Source organism: Corylus avellana, chromosome ca6 (assembly GCF_901000735.1).
Source record: "Corylus avellana chromosome ca6, CavTom2PMs-1.0".
In the NCBI taxonomy this organism is placed as follows: domain Eukaryota; kingdom Viridiplantae; phylum Streptophyta; class Magnoliopsida; order Fagales; family Betulaceae; genus Corylus; species Corylus avellana.
This window is the reverse complement of record NC_081546.1, coordinates 27,404,590-27,424,408: the sequence shown is the minus strand read 5'-3', so window position 1 is coordinate 27,424,408 and position 19,819 is coordinate 27,404,590. Positions and strand designations below refer to the sequence as shown.

General features: G+C 33.8%; 2 protein-coding genes across 4 annotated transcripts; both read right to left on the bottom strand.

Annotated features, from left to right (window-relative positions):
* Window positions 1-202: 202 nt before the first annotated feature.
* Window positions 203-3,010, bottom strand: LOC132184927 (uncharacterized). The gene is made up of 6 exons (XM_059598717.1): window positions 2,728-3,010; window positions 2,501-2,625; window positions 2,284-2,380; window positions 1,780-1,889; window positions 1,113-1,187; window positions 203-437 (listed from the first exon to the last, which is right to left on the bottom strand). Exons 1-6 carry the CDS (start codon window positions 2,795-2,797, stop codon window positions 387-389), a joined length of 528 nt encoding a protein of 175 aa, XP_059454700.1. The 5' UTR covers window positions 2,798-3,010; the 3' UTR covers window positions 203-386.
* Window positions 3,011-13,236: 10,226 nt separating this feature from the next.
* On the bottom strand, window positions 13,237-18,443 carry LOC132184803 (uncharacterized). Of its 3 annotated transcripts, none has more exons than XM_059598568.1 (5): window positions 18,363-18,443; window positions 16,966-17,035; window positions 14,740-14,925; window positions 14,520-14,559; window positions 13,237-13,532 (listed from the first exon to the last, which is right to left on the bottom strand). In XM_059598568.1, exons 2-5 carry the CDS (start codon window positions 16,966-16,968, stop codon window positions 13,450-13,452), a joined length of 312 nt encoding a protein of 103 aa, XP_059454551.1. In that variant the 5' UTR covers window positions 16,969-17,035; window positions 18,363-18,443; the 3' UTR covers window positions 13,237-13,449. The 3 variants fall into 3 exon arrangements, with proteins under 3 accessions (XP_059454551.1, XP_059454552.1, XP_059454553.1); XM_059598569.1 differs by lacking the exon at window positions 18,363-18,443 and adding an exon at window positions 18,187-18,322; XM_059598570.1 differs by lacking the exon at window positions 16,966-17,035 and having other exon boundaries at window positions 18,363-18,437.
* Between the last annotated feature and the right edge of the window lie 1,376 nt (window positions 18,444-19,819).

The window sequence follows — 19,819 nt, the reverse complement described above, 5'->3', positions numbered from 1 at the left end:
TTCAGACCAAGGCACGCCACTCCCTCTATAAATACACCCTCCTTCTCGCCCCAAACTCACCCCCTACACCAGAAACCCTAATCCTAAAGTGAGAAGAGATTTTAGAGAGAGAATGAGATATTTTGAGGTGGTTTGCGATTTTTAAGGTAAACTCTTCTAGATTTACTTAGTTTTCATGTTGTTCTTGTGATTTTCGATAAAAGGGAAAATGGTACATATACTTCAAATGTTCACAGTTTGCTAACTAGATACATTAGTAACATCACCTTGCCCATGGATCTATTAGCAGATGGTCCGAATACGAACACTAAGAAATGCCTATGGAATGACTAACGGAGAGCAAATTATGCATATATTATTGTTTAATAACCTTTTTGTCACTTGCTTTAATCCACGGGAACCTCTACCTCCATCTTCAAACCAGAATTGCCAAGAACCTGCGGGTAACAAAGGATCTTTTTCATTTAACTTGCATAAACAGTCAATACAAAAATACCTTAATACAAGGAGATCTTAGGCTCAAACATTGGGTACAAATATATATATTCCACGTGAATCTAACATGCCGAGACATTGGATTAACATTCCTTATAAATTAAGCAAGCAACAAAATGTACAATAGAAAATGAAGAATCAGCAGCACACCTACTTATGCAGAAGAGATGGTCAGCATAATCAGAAATAGCTAAGAGCTCAGCCAAGAATGTATAAGAAATGGATTCATTATCTAGCGAAACCTGATAGCTAGCTATGCTTTGTTGGACTATAAGTTTACAAAGGACAAATTAAAGAGACGTTTGACAAAATTCAAATGAAAATGCTATGCCCTAGAAATCTGTACATACTAAATCAATACAGAATCAGTATTATCAAACTCCCCATTTGACATCCTCAATAAACTCTTTCAACATCTCACCTAAAACAACATAAGCATGCCCCCTATTTTCATTAGGTTGTACTGAAAAAGCAGGAAGTGCAACCTATAAGTAAAACTTTTTCAGAATATAATCACATGAAATGTCCTTAAAAAATAACTAGTTCAAAGTATTTGGAAAACAAGCTAAGGAAAGTTTACATGGAAAGAATCTTATTTAAAGTAAAATTACACATACCTTCATGAAGTCGGACAAAACTAACAAAGAATCCTTTGTGTAGCCGGCTTCCTCAAGGACTTGATTCAGAACTTGCTGCACCAGACACCAAAAAAACCATGAATGCGAAAAAGATATATCAGCAGAGCGCGCACGCAAACACACACACACACACACACACACAAATATATATATATATACACCAGCATATATAAGTGCCATACTTTTTTACGTTTCAAAATTACAAAGTATATTTGCAGTAATCAATATGATCTCCAAGCTTTCTAACGTTTCAAGATAAGACAAGTTCCTCCAACGATTCAATATCTCCAATTGCACATTCCATGCAATTGGATATTACTATAAGACATTAGAAGGTATTTTCAAGTTTATAGATCATTCCAAAAGGTCACTGGAGATAACTAACACAACTAAGTTTGGCATGTTAATAACCTTAAGTGATAGCCGATAGGTAATTAACCACGAAGTTCACTTCAGAGCAAAGAAAAACAAAACATTTAAACCTAAGATTCAACTAAAGCAAAGCTATTAATACCTATAACTATCGGAGACCTGAGTAACTTAAAAAGTAAACTTTTCTTATACAAAATGTATAGTTTCACACCTTTCAAAAGAAGGCTACTAATCAGAAGATGCATTCTTCAAGGATTTTCTAATAACAACTGACCTCCCTCTGTTGTTCAGATATATATTGTCCCGTCAAATCCCGCAAAACTTCCAGCATGTCATTCATCGCAACTCTTCCATTGCCATGCGAATCATAAACCTTAAAAATAACTAGAAAACAACAGGACATCATCATGCCAAAAATGGGCATTCACAAAAAACACAATTTCTATAAATATACATGACTTTACAAAAAGGAAAATACTTAGGGTACAGCTTTTACTACAATCCAACTTTTAATGAAAATGAGTACCACATGGATTGCCACTAGCCGTCCACATTTTATTAGCCAATGTGGTAAGTGTTACTTAGACTATCATATCAATTTATAAACGTAGTAAGCATAATGTGGACTTTCACATTGGCGATCCATATTTTAGTTACTGGCGTGCTAATGGCCATGAGGACAGTCACATCAATTTGTACAGGATTTGTAATAAAAGCTGCATCACACTCTTAGAAAACCTATATGTATGTATATGTATATAATCATCATCATAATTACATTCAATTTTCTGTTGCAAGGTGGCTCGAGGACTGAATGCGGACAAGAATGCCACAAATTCCTTGAAGTTTAACCCATCCAACATCCTCAACAATCTCTGGGAGACAAGTAATTGCAGCACAGCAATCTCAGTAACCAAAAATGAAAAATGCACACAAGAAGCACATACAACCATAATCTGCATATACACATATAAATATCAGATCAAAAGTAGGACCTGAGAGAGAGGGTTAACGGCGAATTCGGGAACGGACAAGAACTCCTCGGCGGAGATGAAACCACCGCCATTGCGATCGAGCTGACAGAACCTCTGGTACAGAGACACTATCTCCTGCTGCGAGACTACAACGTACAAAACCAGATCAACGGCTCAGAATTCCTAATCCTCATCGTCAAAATTCAACGAGACCAAAAGAGAATGTGAACAGATGCATAAAAACTTACACGCGCGGTTGCAGTGCTCCTGGACCTCTTCGATGTCGTACTGCGTGAGCATTGACGATGTGTTGCCCATGGTGGTGACTGGTGAGGCCAAAGAAGATTCTCGGACAGTGAGAGGTGGAATCGGGTGTAGTGGGGGTATATGGAAGCTGTGGAAAGCCTAATGGGAGATAGCTACTAGATGAGCGCCTCTGCAACCACCTCGGTGAGATCGCAGGCTTTCAGTTGCTTGGAGCGTGTGCGTCTTGAAACAAAAGCGCGTGGTAAAAACTCTTTTTATTTTTTATTTTTTTAATGACTTGTTTTTTTTTTTTTTTTGTAATAATTATAATAATAAAATATAATATTTTATTATTTTAAAATATTATATAAGCCGGGCGTGCATCACGCTATATAAATACTAGAGTCGTGATACAGGTTATACGGCTTGCTTAGCACGCCCTGAAGGAAAATATTTTTTTTAAATATTTTAATGCAAAAAAAAATTTTGCCGATGCACGCTGGCGTGCGATTTTACTTCACCCTAAATACTAATGTGATTGCTTTCACATTTGCATTTTGTTTTTATATTCTATGGATATTAAGGGGGGAGAAAATCCAGTTCGTTGCTTATCTAACTTGAGGCCATCCAAAAATGGGCTTTTGTTTTCATCCCATTTAAGGCACTCCTCCCCTTCCTCCCCATCCTGGCCCCCTCCCCCAAAAGAACAAAAAGATTAAGAAAGTGGCCTCAACATAGCATCACAGCCTTGTTGATTATCAATCCGGGTGACTTACTTCTCAAGATAACAATAATATAATCTGGTCCTTTCAGATATAGATCATCCAACCTTCTAACCATTCAATACAAAGAGTAGCTTAGGATAGAACTAAGAGAAAATTATAAACTACAAAATAACTATTTTTTCTTTACTAGCATTTTCTGACTATTTTTTCTTGACTAGCTTTTTCTGACATGTCACGATGTCTGACACGTCAGAAAACTTTTCTGACGTGGCATTTCTGACGTGTGTTGAAGGTTAAAAACGTAGGGGTCAGTAAATTTTTTTTATTGATGTGTTACTACTTAGTACGTCAAAATTTACTAACGTGCTACCGTTTGCCACGTCAATAAAATTTTTTGACGTGGCAAACGAACTTCTGACGTGGTACTTTTACCACATCAGAAAATTAAGTCATCAGGGTATTTTTTTCATTTTTTTTGTAAATGAAACAAATGGACTTGTTTCATTCGTTGAGGGTCAATTTACTATTTCATTTTTTTGTTTCATTTTTTAAAAGGCCAATTTTGAATTTATTTTTTATTGCAGAATTTTGAAGTTGACCCAATACACATTTAACGAACTATATATTCATGAAACGACGTTAATCATCCATCAAAAATTTACTTGATGGAGCGAACTACCATATTAAATCCTAAACGAATTTTTCATTAATCATCCATCAAAAATACTTACTACTCATGAAATGAACCTCCACATTAATCACAAACATGCAATTTCCATCAAGTATCACAAACATGCAAATTATACAAAAATCACAAACAACCAAACTATATCTGTTACCCCGAATCTAGACATAATTACATGTAACAGTAAACATCAACAAAACAAGAACAAAATATTTATAAGTTTACTAACTACAAATTGACAGACAAAGCTCACTCCAGGTCAATTCTTTCATTGTGTACGACCTCTCTGTTTTACCTGGAAATGATAAAACAAACAATCAGCACCCAATACGTACCTTTCTCATCAAGATCCTAAGCCAAACACAAAAAAGGGCATCGTAACAACTTTAACATATATACTAACCAAAATAATATTAATAACAATAGTAAAACAAAAAAATGCTTCCACTATAAATAATAACAAACATCATCAATGTAATATTTATCTCTTACAAAGTGTATAGGAAAATAATAATATAACAAAACTCGAAACAAAAACAATACTAAAGTTTAATAATAGAAATAATAATATGCAAACCTCATTATCATCATCATCATCATCAATAGTTAGAAAATCAAAAACAATATTTTTTATTGCAGAATTTCAAAATTAATCTAAAACACATTTAACGAACTATATATTCATGAAACGATACTTGATGGAACCAACTACCACATTACTCATCCACCAAAAAGGCCAGTGAATGCACAAGAGATGCATAAAGTAAAGCAGTAATGACAGGATCGATGGTACCTTCTGATCTGCCAATGTCTTTGAATAATCCTCTAATATTTCTCCAGTACCAACTAGGATCAAACGCTGATTATTAACTGGTTGTTCAGTGAGGACATGCAATTTCTCCTTTATGTCCAGAATTATTTCAGTTGGATCACGCCGTATAAAGTAAGTTGTCTTACTACGCTTAACACGGACTGCACGAGATTCACAGCATAAATCGTCACAATGTTCCAAGAATGCATAAGAGTAGGACCTTTTATTCTTTTAGACTTTGTGACTCACCTTGAGTGACCCGCCGTTGGGTCACTATTTTTTTAATAAAAAATGAAAGCATTTTAAGAATTTCACATTCTTCCGTTAGGATATAACAAAAAATTCTAACTGATGGGATAAGTAAAAAAAATCAAAAGATTAATACATCAAAGTAAAAAATTTTAAACTTTAGAGATGTATTTGCAAAATACGTGACATTTCAAGAGGCTAAGTGAAGTTATCCTTATAAATCAAGTATACAAAATACTTTTTTTTTTAAAAAAAAAAAAAAAAGTGGTGAACCGCCCTACTCCATATGACCCTAAAGCAAAGCCCCACTTAAAGTTCCTCTTGTCGTCGCACTCTTTGTCATTGCACAATCTCTTACTTAGCATCTACAACATTGGTGGCTAAATAAAGAAAGTAGGTCAAAAAAAATAAATGCGTCTATAACATATATAGGTTGCTAAATATGGAAAGTAGGCCAAAGGACCATCACAAATCAACAAAACAAGTGATGTTTTTCGTTGTCTAGAAATAAAGCCCAATTCAAAAGTTATATTGTGCGCCTACACCCAAAGACTAGATCCTCTTCATTTCATTGAACTAGTTAGTTGTTTTTAGGGGACAATTTTTCCATTTTACTTTTTTTTTGAACAAAAATGCCCTCTTAAAACAACTAGATGGATCCCCTCCATTTCATTTGAAATGGAAAGGATCCTTTTCCTACACCCAATTGGTCATTTATTCTTAAGTGGGTCCTTCATTGAAAAAAAATATCTCTTTTTCTTATCGTTTATCTCAACCACAAGTAAATATATGTTGTTTCTATTATTAATTAAACTGTGAAAGGATTGCACTACTCAAAACAACCCTGATGCAGATGAATTTTCCTTCAACCTAATTTATTAAATTGATATCCGCTTTTAGAGTACATAATTTTTACGTACATTTTTTTTTTATCATATATTTTAACAACCAATTTAATAGACTGAGTTGTAAATATTGAACTGCTTTGTTACACATCTGTGAATTTCACAGAGGCCACATTGAAGCTCTCGATGAGCTCAATTAGAAAGAAAGACAACTTTTTTTTTTTTTTACATGTCCGCATAAGAGAAGGGGAGGGGGGGATTCTAACTAGTAACATCCACTTCATTAGGCGTGGTCCTAACCGATTGAGCTACCTCTTGAGGACAAGAAAAACAACTTCTTAAGACATCTTAGTAGCTCTATTTTAACCTTGAGAAACCAAAAACAAAAACTTTGATAGAGACATAACAAGGAACAAACAATCACTCATTCATTAAAAAAAATAAAAAAAATCAGGGTTCTTTAAATTTGAGTGATGCCATGTTTTTAAAGTGTAAAGTAAAAGACAAGTATGTTGCCATATACAATTGCTTCAACACTTGAGAAGGAAAGGAAAAGCAAAACTTTCACAGATAGGGAAAAGACATAAAGTAATCATCTGAGGGGTAATACTCAACTAATAAACCTCTACTAATAAATCTTAGCTAATGAATGGTCAGAATTGTGACAATCATCAAAATTAAGAAGAAGAAAAAAAGGGTAAAAATGGTAAAAGCAATCATATTGTCACTTTTTCTGCCTCTTCAGTTTCAATTATTAGGAATATTGGAAAGAACAACTCATATGATATTTATTTGATGGTCAAAACTCAAAAGGAATGACCCATTTATAATTAGTAGCTTAGCAATTCCTTTTGGTTAAGACAGTTTAATAGGCTATTAAACTGTCTAGTGTCTAAAATATATACGAGATGCATATGATTTTTAAAAATACGCATGACAATCACATGTTTTATTAAAAATTTATTATTTAAAAGGAAAAAGTCTTAACCAACATATGGATGAAGGGAGGATTGGTTCAACTTCAACCCTTCATCCCTTAATGCATATGTAGATATCTATAAGGAAATCATATGAAGTGGATGTTATTATTTTAAATCTAAGCAATTCAGTGAATTACTCTTAAGAGTTGACTGAGAATAGTGTTAGCTAACTAGAGTTACTTATGAAACAAGTTAAATTTACAAAAGAAAAGAAAATCGTCCTCCACCTGCCGGATTCCCTCTGCATAGTATGACACAGACATTTTTCGGCTTTTGATTGGTTGGTATTGTTTCTCACCACCTATATTTTAATATTTCCACGAAGAAACATTTATGATTGGTAAAGCACAAGTGCTTTTGCGTTTGTGCGTAGTGGGGCTAATCCTTTCCATTTTAGGAAAGGCCATTGTCACGTGCTAATATGCTTCATACAATAAAAGGCTATTTTGGCATTCTACGATTACACTTCAAGTATAAGATTTAATTGATACGAGAAAAAAGTAAAAATATTTGATATAAAATAGTAAAAATTTATTTTATAGTAATTTTTTATTTAAATAAAATTTTACTTTTATTATTATTCAAATAAAAAAGTCACAAATTAACAAATAATTGATGTCGTCTGGAAATAAGGACCAATTCACAAGTTATATTGCGTGCCTACACCCAATTGGTCCTTTATTTTTAACTGGGTCCTACTTTGAATATATATATCTATATATATATATATATATATATATATATCATCTATTTTTCTTATCATTTATCTCGACCACAAGTAAATTATATAAGTTGTTTCTATTATTAATTGAACTGTTAAAGTATTGCACTACTCAAAACAGCTTCGATGCAGATAAGTTTTCCTTCAACCTAATTTATTAAATTGATATTTGCTTTTAGAGCACGTAATTTTTACAAAAGCAAAAGTAAAAGTAGAACACTTGAGTGGGGATTAGGGATTTAGCGAAAATTTTGGTATTTTCGAGTTGATCATATTTATTATTTCACACTTTTATGTGTCATTTTCTTATTAGGTGGTGCAAATTATTTGGTTGTGCAAAGTCCATTATTCTAAAAAAGAAAATGTAAAAGGGTACATGAAAATTATGAGACAGTTCATATAAAAATTATGACAGAGTAGTCCAAAATTGATTTAGACAAATAAGTTTCATACGGGTTATCTCATAATTGTTACTTAAATTACTGGCAATTTCAGCAGGAAATTAGTTGAATTCGAGATCTGGGTTCTTTAGTTGAGAATAATGGAGCATCAATAGTTCTCAGTGACATATCAAATCGAAGTTGATGATGGCTTCTTTCTATTGATTTGGAATATGTATGCATGCACCAATGGAGATTTCAGCTCCTTTTGCAGATGCTTTTTTGCCGTTTTAGGAAGGTTCTTCTGCTTCTTTGTCCCTTCCTTTATATCCATTTCTTTGTCCCTTTATTCATATCTCCACCAAACATAGTGATCATTGGATTGTCAACCAGTTAAAAGAAAAGGTTGGGTCAGTTAGCGTGTGAAATATATAATTGAGAGATTGAAAGACAGAGATGGGTCATTGAGAGGTTAAGAGAGAGATGGGTCCTACGGATGTAAAACATATAATTGAGAGAGAGAGAGAGAGAGAGAGAGAGAGAGATGGGTCATTGAGAAGTTGAGAGAGAGATGGGTCCTAGTAAGAGGGAAAAGAAATTAAAACACCACATGCATACGGCACCTTCGTCACCAACTGAAGCCCTTCCTTGTACTATAAAATGGAAAGAATCCATCCCCCACTTATCCATTCTCTCTCCCTCCTCTCAGTCTCTTGCCCTCCTCTATCTTAATATCTCAGCTCTCTCATCACTCCCTCTCAGCTCCCTCACTCTCACTCAGCTCCCTCTCTCACTCAGTTCTCTCTCCCTCACTCCGGCCGGCAGCTCTCTCTCTCAGGCATCTCTGGTACTCCTCTTTCTCACAGTATATATATATATATATATATATCAAGCATCTTTGTCCTATAAAATTGCCCTACCCACAAGACACACGGCTGAAGAGGCGAATGTGAATGGTTGCTAGTTTACGTCGTTGCTGTGGAAATGTTGGAAATAGGGACGATTTTTGGGCATAAAATGTCACAATCAAAATGTCCCTAAAACCTTAAGCTTTTTTTTTTTTTTTTTTGGTAGTATTACTATCCGAGAGGGAGAAAACCCATCCCGTCAAAAATTTTTAAGTTTTTTTCCTGAATATTTAGTTTTTCTTCGTTGCTTTCCTTCGATCATTTCTTATTGTTAATATATAGCTTATTTTATTTTGTAAGTTTGTTCTTTTAGCAGTGAAAATGGTGCATTTTTAGTAAGCTTTACAATTTCGTGGACTCTGTATATATGAGAAGTAATGTTTAAATGTTATGCTATTACTAGTTGAGAAGTAATGTTGAAATGTTATCTGGATCAAATTTGTTTTAGGTCTTCCAGAAAACTGGATGCACAAGAATAGACTTCAGGAATATACACAGAGGTCTGGCAATATTCCACTACAAATTTACCAGACCGTCAATGAAGGATTCTCACATGCACCATAATTTAGGTCAACTGTATGATAGATGGAGTAGGTTATACCTCTCCAAATCATAGAAAAAGTAATTGGAGAGGTATATATAACTTACTCCATCTATCCATACAGTCGACCTAATTAAATTGAGGTGCATACATTTGAGGATCCTTCATTTATGGTATGGTAAATAATTGGTAGTGGATCATATCAGTGGCGAGGTCAGCCAATATAGTAGCAAACCCAATTCACATTTTCTTGGCAATATTGGTAATTTGCATCCTTTCTTCATTTTTTTCTCATATATTTGGAACTTCCTTTATCAAGCGAAGTTTCTATGTTATCCAAGGTCTCATTGCTGTTTCTGATGGTACTCTGAAATTATTTAATGTTTCTTGTTGTGAAGATTTATGGCAGGAGTTGAGATAATACATTAATTAGCTAGGCGTTGGATTCTGATCATGGCATATATTATTACACTTAGTCTGGTATATATTATTGCTTCAAATATTGTCCAATATATTATAAGTTTGTACTGTTTTAATTAACTCTTTTGTGGATTCCCATGGAAGTATTGAATGTTAATTTATTCAGTAGTGATGGGGTTCTAGAAATTACTTGATGAAAGCCTCAAGAGTCTAGCTTGTACAGAGAATTCATGCAAATTAAGCTCTCAAAGAGTGCTCTGATCAGATAAATCTATTTTAGTTGGAAGACTTGAAGTGGGAGGAGTTTGAACATGGAAGTTGTTGAGAAGAAAATATCTCACTATGAGTCCCACCTAATTACACTTATTTACAAAATGCCCTCACCACTCACCTAATGATACCTATGCACTTCACTTTAACACTCTAGAATAAGAGAAGAGAAGAAAGAGCGAGGAGGCCTTTTCCTCTTCTTCCTCCCCCTCACGTCTCTCCAGCGAAGAAAAGGAAGGGAGAACCTTTCTTCTTCTCCCTGACTCACGTCTCTTTCTCTCCCAGAGACTCTCATATATATAAATTTTCTATGCTTCCTATATCTCTCTGGCACACTCACCGGTTCATATAACCAAATTTATATTGTTTTTTTCATTTTTATAAGTAAAGATGCTAACTTAAGTATCGGAGAGTCTTCGGCCCCAACCGGAGATCCTCTGACCTTGCCTTTGTTTTACAGGATTATCGTTGACGTGCAGAAGATCCTCGCATAGCTCAACCATGGAAAAAAATCGACGAGACAGAGTATCCTTGGACCAAAAAAACACATCAACAGAAGCGAAATGAATACTCAGGCTATTTTCTTATAAGTGAATTATTTAGGGTACTCTTTTAATTGTTGAAGCAAGGAAACTAGCTTAACTTGGGTTGCCTTCTACTGTGAATAAGCTATACGGAGTTGTATAAGGATAATGTGGATATATAGTTTGAGGAATTTTATTTTGTGTGCTTTACAGAATTTATTATATCAAAATGTTCCACATTTGGTGAAATAAGAATTTTCAAGCAAAACACCTAGCATGTAAGGATACAGATCAGAGGAAACAACATGACCACATGAGGCTGCTCAGAAAGAAATGTTCCTGTCCGGCCCAGAACTACCTGAATTATATTATTTCAAATACTCAGCTACACAAAACGTAAGAGCACGCATTCAATGAGTAGATTAAAAACAAATTCATATTGATCAATCGTAGAGAAAAAGGATAACTACCTAGGAGATCTAGATACAATAACAGCACGTGCTGCCAATTGTTCATCTAGCTTCTTTCTTGAGTAATAACTTACACCATTGAAAACCAAAGAAGACGGGAAAACAGGAAGCTATGCTTCTAGCTTGCTGGATGGTGCCCTAGGTGCGGCGGTTCTAGTATGTTAATGAAGAGTTGACATTGGGCGCTCTTTTGAGGTTTTCCAAGGTGGCCCGCCCTGGGTCACTAAGTGGCCCGCCAAGGTGACCTACGATGCGAATTTTTATTTTATTTTATTTTATTTTTTATTTTTTATTTTTTATCCATTAAATAATGATAATAATAATTTTTATTTGTAAATAAGGGCAAATTTGAAATTTTAAAAAAAATTTAGGGGTATAAAGGTCTTTTTCACCATTTCTACCGTCTGATTTAACTCCAATCTCTAACGGAAGGGAGGTAATTGGAAAAAATCGAAAGATTAATACACCAAAGTGAGTTTTTAAACTTTGGAGGAGTGTTTGCAAATGACGTGACATTTCTTCAGTTACCCAAAAAAATTTATAGGTTCTCAAGGTAGACCAAAATAACAGTTTACTCCCTAAAATCATTTTCATTAAGTAACTTAACAAAATTTATTACTTTGTCACATTATACTGCTATAGTAAATTAACCTAATCTCTTTTATCCTCAACATTTTGCTCCATGTGTAACCCTCCATATTTTCATCTTCCTCGCCACGATTCGGGAGCATGTTACGAAAATTTGATGGTCGTATTTTATGAAGCGGCTAAGGAAGATGAAGATGGGGGAGGATTACGTATAGAGTAAAATTTTGGGGATATAAGAGATTATGTTAATTTATTGTAATAGTATGAAGTGGAGTGAGAGCTGATGTATAATCTTAGCTGTGGTCGTAAAATAATGTGAAAAAATCTAATTGTTATTTTTGAAAGTCAAAAATTAATAATAACACGTGTTGCGTTTTTGTTGGGTATGACGTGTCAAGTGACAGATTTTGTTAATTTACTTAATAAAAATTGATTTCAATGAGTAAACTGTTATTTTGGCATTCCTTAAAGACTTATAAATTATTTTTTATATCACATGGAGTTATTTGTAATTTAGGCCAACTACATGGACCTATAAATTACTTTTTATATCACATTGAGTGATTTGTAATTTAGGCATACTACAATGACCAATTTTGCATTTATTCCTTTTTTTTTAAAAAAAAAAAGGGTAACATGCATTCAAGATTTCCTACAAATGTTGATAAAAATGATTAAAGATAGTTAAATTGATAATTGCAGATTAATCGAAAAATTGAGAGCAGGCAAATGAACAAAGTTTTTCTTCTAATTGGATTTGAGGAATTCCTCCAACTTAATTTAGTAAATTGATACATGTCGTTAAACTTCTAATTGAATTTGAAGAATTCCTCCAACTTAATTTAATAAATTGATATAAGTCGTTAAAGTACATGATTCTAACATACATTACTAACTTGTTCTATTAATCTTATAAATTTTTTTTTTAAAAAAAAAATGTAAATTTAATGAATTGGGTTGGAGAAAATCTTTGCCCAAGTAAATTACCAGCATAAATACTAATGTGATTGCTTTCACATTTTCTTTTTCTATTCTATGGATATTAAGGGGGAAAATTCCACTTTTTAATAGATTGAAATTTTTTATTTTGGACAGAAATTTCTTACCAACTGATTTGTAAGAAACTCTTACAACCAGCCTTTACATGCGACGACATTTGTCCTTTAAGCTATTAAAAAAAATGTAAAAAGCACGTATTATTAAAATATCCTGTTTTAAAGTGTGATTTAAAAAATGTAATTTTTTTTTTGGTTACATTTTCGAACAGCAAGTATCATACTCATACAAATTTTGTTTTTACAAATCACATTTTCATCAATTGCTATTTTTCTGAAGTGCATGAAACCACTAAACCCTAAACCACATCTTCCTAAAACTCTAAAAATCCCGAAGCCTAAATAACCAACCCCTTAAGTAATATCAAGGTTTAAGTTCCACTCAGCAACCAAAATGCTTTTCCTAAATTTGGTGTGCATTTCTTGAACAGAACATTAGAGAATTGACAAGTATATGAATATTTATTGGACACGAAGCAAATGACCATTCAAGATGCCATTAATCGATTAGAAGGTAGTTTTCCTCGACAGGGATTATATCCCTGAGTCTTGCTACCAATTGCCACCATCTCCATCACGAGATTGGTAGAAGTCATTTGGCCGTACAATGTTCACCTCCTCAAACTCGTTATCATCTGGAAGCAACAAAAGAAAGATTGTCAAAAGTTTGTTAAGATAAGAATAATGTTACTTTTTACACGCATTTTATACCGGTTGCATGATGTGTCTTAAGTGGCTTCCAATGTCAACCACTTAAGAAACACAAAAGAAAAGCCACTTAAAACATGTCATGTTAACAGGTGTAAAATAGGTGTGAAGAGTTGCATTACTCATAAGATAATTTCTTTCAATAATCATGAAATCTAACAGAAACTTCCAAAAACTACCAGGTATGACTTCTACTTCTAAAGTGACCAAGTATAATGGTACTCATAGTTGTCACTGCCCAAACAACATTTACTCGAGATAAACACACCATTTTTTGAATGGAAATAAACAAGAAATCTACAATAGGGGAGCAGCCCAAGGTTTAAAAGTGACCAAAAAGCCCAAATTGCAAATAACAATAACAACATTGACATGACAATGATAATGATAAAAGATAACAATGACAACAACTATAATATGCATTAAGATAACATAGGTCCCAAACATCTTTAACAAAATATCCAACAGAAGAACGTTTTTCCCATGCATCCCCACAACATATCAGAGGTGTTCACTAAACTGAGACCTCAGTTCTTTGCTTATCTAACTTCAGGCCCATACAAAGCACTCCTCCCCTCCCACCCATCCCCCTCCCCCAAAAGAACAAAAAGATTAAGCAAATGGCCTCAACATAGCATCACAACCGTGTTGATTATCAATCTGGGTGATTTACTTCTCAAGATAACAATAATATAATCTGGTCCTTTCAGATATAGGTCATCCAACCTTCTAACCATTCAATACAAAGAATAGCATAGGATAGAACTAAGAGAAAATTATAGAAGCGAAACACATAAAACTTAACTCAGACTTATAACCAAAATTATAAAATACACAAAAAAGCCAGTAAATGCACAAGAGATGCATAAAACTGAGTGATGGAGCCAAGTAAGACGTTGGTTTAGGAAAACCACCTTTTCTCAAGGTCAGTGCCACAACTGCATCGTTTTCAACCTGAACAAGACATGATCAATGCATTAACAGTGTCACAACATCTTTAAAGCTCCCATGGTTGTAAAAGAAGATTTTGGGCTCTCACCAGAAAAAAAATTTAGTCACTTCTGAGCGCTAATCTTACATAGAAAGCAGGAGAAAAAGTAAAGCAGACAATAAGTTGTAATGACAGGATGGTACCTTCTGATCTGCCAATGTCTTTGAATCCTCTAATATTTCCCCAGTACCAACTAGGATCAAACGCTGATTATTAACTGGATGTTCAGTGAGGACATGCAATTTCTCCTTTATGTCCAGAATTGTTTCAGTTGGATCACACCGTATAAAGTAAGTTGTCTTACTACGCTTAACACGGACATACATAGCCTGCACAAGATTTACAGCATAAATTGTCACAATGTTTCAAGAATGCATAAGAGTAGGACCTTTTATTCTTTTAGACTCTAAGAATAGTTGCTAGGAAGAGGTAGAACTCTAACAATAGCCAGAGTTGCTAGAATGAATGGATAAAACAAAAGATGCAGTTAGATTATTATATACTTTAATCGGGTACTCCTCCAAAGCAAGATCTATATGCCTTCAATGCTTTCACATTTCAATTCATTTTCTTGATGACATAGCTAATCCAACATTAACGCTCTAAGTATTAAATAGATTTGTAATAATTATTTCTCGAACAATGGAATTCAATGAAACAAAAAGATAAATTGTGACCACGACAAAGATATTCTAATTTATTTTCTTTAATTACATGTCTAACCTGACGTTACAGTTTATATATCAAGGTCATATAATTGTCCTAATCTCTTTTTTGAAGAGGAGAATGAAATGTGACAAAAACGTCATAACAAAGTAGATACAAATGAATATCCATATATGGATATAATTGGAAGAAAATTTATTTTATGAATAATAAATTTATTGATAGAAAGGGGAAAGTCCTCGTACACGAAAAGTATACAAGAAAGACAATCACCCTAAAGGCATTCACAATCTAAAAAATTAAAAAGATCTAAACATTTCGCTGAGGAGAAGTTAGGAACTTAGGCTATGGCCCAATCCAAAAGTGATCTCAAAAAAATATAATTGGAAGATAATTCAGTTTTAGCCTTTTAGGTCATCCTTAAGTGATTTAAAACACAAGCAACTTTATCTTTTCAGTTTCTTAGAATCCAATTCATGATTTAAAAAACCTGAAACATCTTGTTTCCACTAAAAATCAAGCATTTGCCTTTTGTGAGAACTTGACAGAAGGCCATGAAATATCTTGCCTTCCTCTGATAGAGAAGAAAACATGCTACCTCCTATTTCTAATGTGAGCGAAAATGAACTACTAGATGGAAATTAGGCGAAATAATGTCCATCTTTGGTATTCTTTTCATCTTTCTTTTGTTCCCCTCCTTTTCCCCCTGTGTTTCTGATCCTTATTATTTGATTTGAAAGAAACCACCAATACTGTCTTACAGAAACATATGAGCTTAAACTTGAATACAAGTCAGCTTCAAAAGCCCTTTAATGTAAGGAAGACCTAACAACACAAATGGATACAGCAAACAATAAAAAACAAGGACTCCAAGTTCCATGATCCACTAATGTGTCAGTACGAGGGTCATTGTCCACTATGTAGCTTCTTAACATTAAACCTTGAAGCTTTTTTGGCCATCAATATGCCCCTGTAACAATGTCTCCCTTAACGTCCTGTTTACCATTTATTATGAACCTAAAACTACCTAAACTCTAGGATTCCTCTATTATAAGAACTTTGATCCTCATAGTAATCATTTACCGATGGAAACCACTTCCTCATTGCGTCTTTAGTACGACTATTTCCATATCATTGCCTGTCATGAAACTAGTAATTCTTAAGCTTGCTCTTCTAACCATTGTTTCCTCAAAATGAATTTCAAAATGCCACTGTTCCACTTCGTGGTTGGCAGAAGTTATTAAACTGGGTAAAAGGTGTGGTTGTGTCATCATTTACAGGATCTTTAGTTGCACATACAACTTTGAATGCTTGTATCAAGTTTATTTGCACAAACATAAGAACATGTCTGCTAATAATAGTTTTAATTGAGCACAATCTAGTTAAAAATGTATTGAAGTTGCAAGCAAAAGGCACACTTCCAATCATCATCAGGATTCATTTATATGCTTTTACAATGAAACAAAAAGAATCACTAAAAGTTGCTCCTCCAGGATGACAATTACATCAAGTAATCACTTCCTTCTTACATTCCAATTCACAATAAAACATTAAAACATATGTATCAATAATTAGCTCTTAATTCATTTTTACAACCATTAATGGCTTATAGTAAACAAAGCACAATGTTTATCATGTAACATCTTTATTAAAACTGCAGTCCAACAATGATTCTAATGGAAACAAATTAGCAATGCACATACCATATTGACTGCGCACTAAATTAAGCTCTACACCCCCCTTGTGACACTTATTTTTGATGTTGAGTAAAACCTGGAGCAAGTCAAAATAAGTCAAGGCATTAATTTTTTTTATTCAAAAAAACTAAAAACTTGAATATACTCTTAAATATTCCTTCAACAATTATCTACGCCCTTAAAATATAAGAATTTCTTTGAGGGACAATTCAAGAAGATACAATCTAAAGGCTCCAAGTTCCAGCAATGGGGGTTCTCGAAAATACAATCTAAAGGCTCCAAAGTTCCAGCAATGGAGATTCGCATCATAGCTGATATTCCTCATTTTACAATATTACACTAAAAGCTTCAAACACTCAAGCTACAAAAAATTCTCAACAGCCAAGCTCAAAGCTTTTTCTAGAATTAAGATGGTTCTTGATCAAGGAATACGGAGGTCAATTCCTACAATAAAGATATGTTTTGTATTAAGTACACTTCTTAGACTTCATTTTTCCTCTGTAAAACTTCATAGTTGGCTATGAAGGGGATAGACCACCGAATTTTAGGAGAGGCCAAATCAATACCACCCTTTATTAATAGATTTTTGGGACTCAACCTACTTACTTGACATGATAAATATAAAGCAATAAAACTGTAATGGATGTATAAATTCAAAAGTTTGAGATGCCTCTTTTTTATTCAATGTATCAAGTATATCTATCACAAATTTCTACACCACGGTCTTCATGCTAATAATGATAGTACAAAATTCCCCATGCAGAAAGTCTTTTCAATCTTGGTAAGAACATATAACAAAGGCAAATTATATGTATTCCAAAACACAAATTTTATGTCGAAATGCAAACTTTGTTCACGCATTTTACTTTGAGATTTCCGGTAGTCTAGTTCTAAAACTTTAAAGTTGGATTTAGCCTAGATCTCCTGTAAATTACAATAGCTCACTGTAAGAAATCAAACAAAACCCCAAAGCTTCAAGCGACTTTGATGGGGGGTTTGGCCTAACATTCCTCCCTCAAAGAACAGCCTTTAAACATACTCATTTTCCCATACTTCTACTACAATACAAACCCTAAAGCCCCCAAACCAACATTCGATCAGGTACAGAACAAAATAGAGTTCTTGGGGGGGGGGGGGTGTGTTTCATCGGCGAGCTCATGCTCAAGCACAAGCACCTCCGTTTCTATCCACCTCGCACATCCACTACGGGCGATCAAAGCGACTTACCCACTAATTCAAAAGCTTCACCTAGCCACCAGCTAAAACCACAGCCAAGCCCCATCAAAACCACCTTCGTGCCCACCACATCACCACAACCTCTACCGTGAAACCAACATAGCCACCACGTGATTCGCAACAGACTGATAAAGATAAGAGAGAAAGAGAAAGGGAGAAAGAGTCACCTGGGACGGATTGGAGAAGGAGAGCGTGAGAGTGAGAACCAAACTGAGACTGCTTCGGCGTCGACCGAAGGAATAGTCGACCCGGACCAAATAAATTAAATAATTATAAGCGAAAATTTGTTATATAATTAAAAAAATAATAAAAATTCTAAATAAATGACAGAGTTTTCCTCCAAACTGGGTTGGAGGAATTTCTTTCAACCTAATTTATACAAGTGACATGTGTCCATCGAACATGTGAAAAACACATGCTATTTTAATAGCAAGAACAAAATTAGAATAAATCTTATTAAAAACTCATGTGCACCCCACATGTTATTAAAAAAATAGACACATGTCACTTTTATAGACTAAATTAAAGAAAATTCATCTAACCCAGTTTGAAGGAAAACTCCATCCCTAAACAAAAGGGCAAAATGAAATGGCTAGTTATTCAATTATAATTTTAAAAGTTTTGGAGAAAAAATTGCAAATTAGGTGAAAAAAGATGGGGGGTTAAGTATAGTTTTTTATTTAACATTTAATAATTTAGTACTATGTTAGGCTTAACAAATCAAGTGTATTCTTTTTAACAAAGTTAAAAATTAATTGTTGCAAATTTTGTTTCCTTTGTGAGACTTCATAGATTACAATTAGGGCTGTAAGACTCAATTATTTTTCACCACTCTTCCTTCTTCTAAAAACACCTTGCGAGTTGCCCCATCAAGGTGGTATTATAGTTAATTTTCCAATAGGGCGGTGGGGAAGAGATAGTTAGCAATGCAAACTGTCTAATTTATAAATTGTTTTACTTTGTTAATATGACAGACACACTGTTAATCAATTCGTATTTCTTAAAAAAAAAAAATCAAGTACCGATTAGCAATATCACATCAGTAAAGTGGATTAAAAATATGGTGTATAACATTAATTTTCAATAAACCACTTCTTATTGAGGGTTGATTAGCATTGAGGAATGTTCAATTTTGTCACCAGTTAAGCTTCTATAAGGTAATTCTTAAAGATGATATCTTCCAAGTGGTGCAAACATTGCGAAATGAAGGTAGAAACCGGTGTCGCTATGGACATATTATTGAGTAGTCTCATGGAGTTTTAAATGGCTTGCACAAATGAAAGATAAATCATATCAGACGACACTTAAATGGAGCAACCCACTGCTTAGCAAAAAAAGTTGTATCTTTTAGCGTAAAACATGGTCTTATTGAGGAAGTCCCAAAGCATTGTACTTAAGCTTGCTTTAATATTAAATCCGCTCGATTCCTTTCAAAAAAATAAATAAATAAACTGCCTCTTTTTTTTCTTTTTCTTTTTCTATTCAAATAATGGAAATCAATTACATGGAATCAAACAATAATAAAGAAGTAGGCACCCCAACAACATAGCCAAAACAAAAAATGTAGTACAAAGACAAAAAAACAGTTTATTACAATACTCTTTTTTAATAAACTAACTAATTC